Genomic DNA, 2,165 nt, shown 5'->3' on the forward strand with positions numbered 1-2,165 from the left:
ACTAAACATTTTGTATTAAACAATGCTTGTGAAATCAATGCCATAATAGAGAGTCAGCGGTTTTGCTTAGTATGTAAACAATTTGATGTTGTTTGTATAATTTAATTATATGGCTAAGTGCAAAAGTGCCTAAATTACGAAACCTTTATTTGACCAAAAGCACTTTATGCATGTAAACGCATCCCACTACTTCCAATAGCGTTTGCATTTACCACCACTTTGCCATTACTCTCACGCTTTCTTGCACACTCCATATTGCTTATTGCTTTCTTTGCTTCTGCGAAGTTTCTGCCTTTTAATATGCAAAAAAGAATGCCTTAAAAAAAAGCCACCAAATTATAACTCAGAGGCTCTTCATTTTTTTTTAATGTAGATAATTGGAATTTTTTGTGCTGAAATTATTATTATTATTTTTATTAATGTACATAAAGTGATTAAGTATTTCTGATTAAAATGGTATAATACCTAACTAGATAGAAAAAGTTTGGTATTATTATTTTTAAGTAGAGGTATTTTGGTTTGGTTTCCCTTTTCTTATAAATTAAGAAGTCAAAAAAGAGTTAGTCCTAAAACCACGAGATTGACAACTAAATGCTTTCAATGTAAGATACTTAAATTCTCACCTCTTTCTTTCTTCTCCTTATTATTACATTTTTCCGTTCCCAAATGCTTCATTTCCCTCTACATTTCTTTCAAATGGAAACTACGAAGTCACCTTCCAAATCCGACCGACGTCGTTTTGTTCTCTCTTCAGTCTTCTTCATTTTTTTCCTCTGCGTTTTAGCCTCCATTAACGAAGCTCGTTTCGACGCCCTTTTGAAATTCGGTCGATGCTCAGTCGCCGCCGGTACTGTTTCTTCTTCTTCTTCGTTTAATTCCTCTGTTTCCAACGACACCGATATCCGTATTCTCATCGGCATTCTCACTCTTCCCGATCAATACAACCGTCGTCACTTCCTCCGCCTAATTTACGGCACTCAATCCTTTTCCGGCGCTAAAATCGATGTGAAATTCGTCTTCTGCAATTTAACAAAAGAAGATCAGAAAATTCTCGTCGCCTTGGAAATTATGCGGTACGATGACATTATAATCCTCAATTGCAAAGAGAATATGAACAAAGGCAAAACCTACACATACTTCTCCAGTCTACCGGAAATCTTCAACAACAGCGACGGCAACGGCGGAAGCGGAAGCGGACCTCATCCGCCGTATCACTACGTGATGAAAGCCGATGACGACACTTACATCAGACTCAACAGCTTGGTAGAATCTCTCCGACCACTTCCGAGAGAAGATCTGTACTACGGATATGTAATTCCTTGTCCGAGTATGGATCCGTTTGTTCATTACATGTCGGGAATGGGATATTTGATATCATGGGATTTGGCGGAGTGGATCAGAGAATCGGAGATCCCTAAGAAGCATTTGGAAGGGCCTGAGGACAAAGTATTTGGGGAATGGATCAGAGACGGCCGCCGTGCGAAGAATCGGTTCAATGCGAAGTGGTCGATGTACAATTACCCGGAGCCGTGGACGGGATGTACTCATGAGCTCTGGCCGGAGACCATCGCCGTCCATCTGTTGAAGAATCAGGAGAAATGGATTCGTACATTGACGTATTTCAATGTCACTGCGAATTTGAAGCAATCGAAGCTATACCATATTCCATAGGTGAATTTCATATCAAAATAACTTTCGTTTCAATTTTTGGTTAATTCTTTTCTAATTATACACAACAAGATTCTTCCGCGACTTGTGGTTTGATGGATCAATGTATACAATATTTTGATTACAATAATTGAACCATTTTATTTCAGATTATCTAATCTTTTTAACCAATAAATATATATATATATATATATATATATATATATTAATTTTAGTTCTTGAATTTTCAACTTTTAGTTGATTACTACTCAATTAACTCAGGCCACATTTAGTATAAATCAATGATAATGGGAAAGTGGGCTTTATTAAATTATTTTGGTGATGCTTACTTGTGTTATGCATCTATAAATTTTGTAATAAAAAATGCATTGACAAGTGGAACATGCTCAATTCAATTGCCTCTATAAATAATTGTATCATTATTGTTACGTTGTTAGAAAAATGGAGACAAAACTCCATCTATTTTTGGAGCCCAAAACCTCACAAGACCCAACCCA

General features: G+C 36.5%; 1 protein-coding gene across 1 annotated transcript; it reads left to right on the forward strand.

The window, feature by feature from the left end:
• Positions 1-557: 557 nt before the first annotated feature.
• Positions 558-1,821, forward strand: LOC120071722 (Galactosyltransferase family protein). The gene has a single exon (XM_039024103.2). It carries the CDS (start codon positions 667-669, stop codon positions 1,669-1,671), a length of 1,005 nt encoding a protein of 334 aa, XP_038880031.1. The 5' UTR covers positions 558-666; the 3' UTR covers positions 1,672-1,821.
• The last annotated feature ends 344 nt before the right edge of the window (positions 1,822-2,165 follow it).

This window comes from Benincasa hispida, chromosome 2, assembly GCF_027475165.1.
Source record: "Benincasa hispida cultivar pf3 chromosome 2, pf3_genome.v1.1, whole genome shotgun sequence".
NCBI lineage: Eukaryota > Viridiplantae > Streptophyta > Magnoliopsida > Cucurbitales > Cucurbitaceae > Benincasa > Benincasa hispida.

Coding starts and splice junctions, on each gene's coding strand:
- LOC120071722 (XM_039024103.2), top strand. CDS start 667: ATGCTTCATTTCCCTCTACATTTCTTTCAAATGGAAACTACGAAGTCA.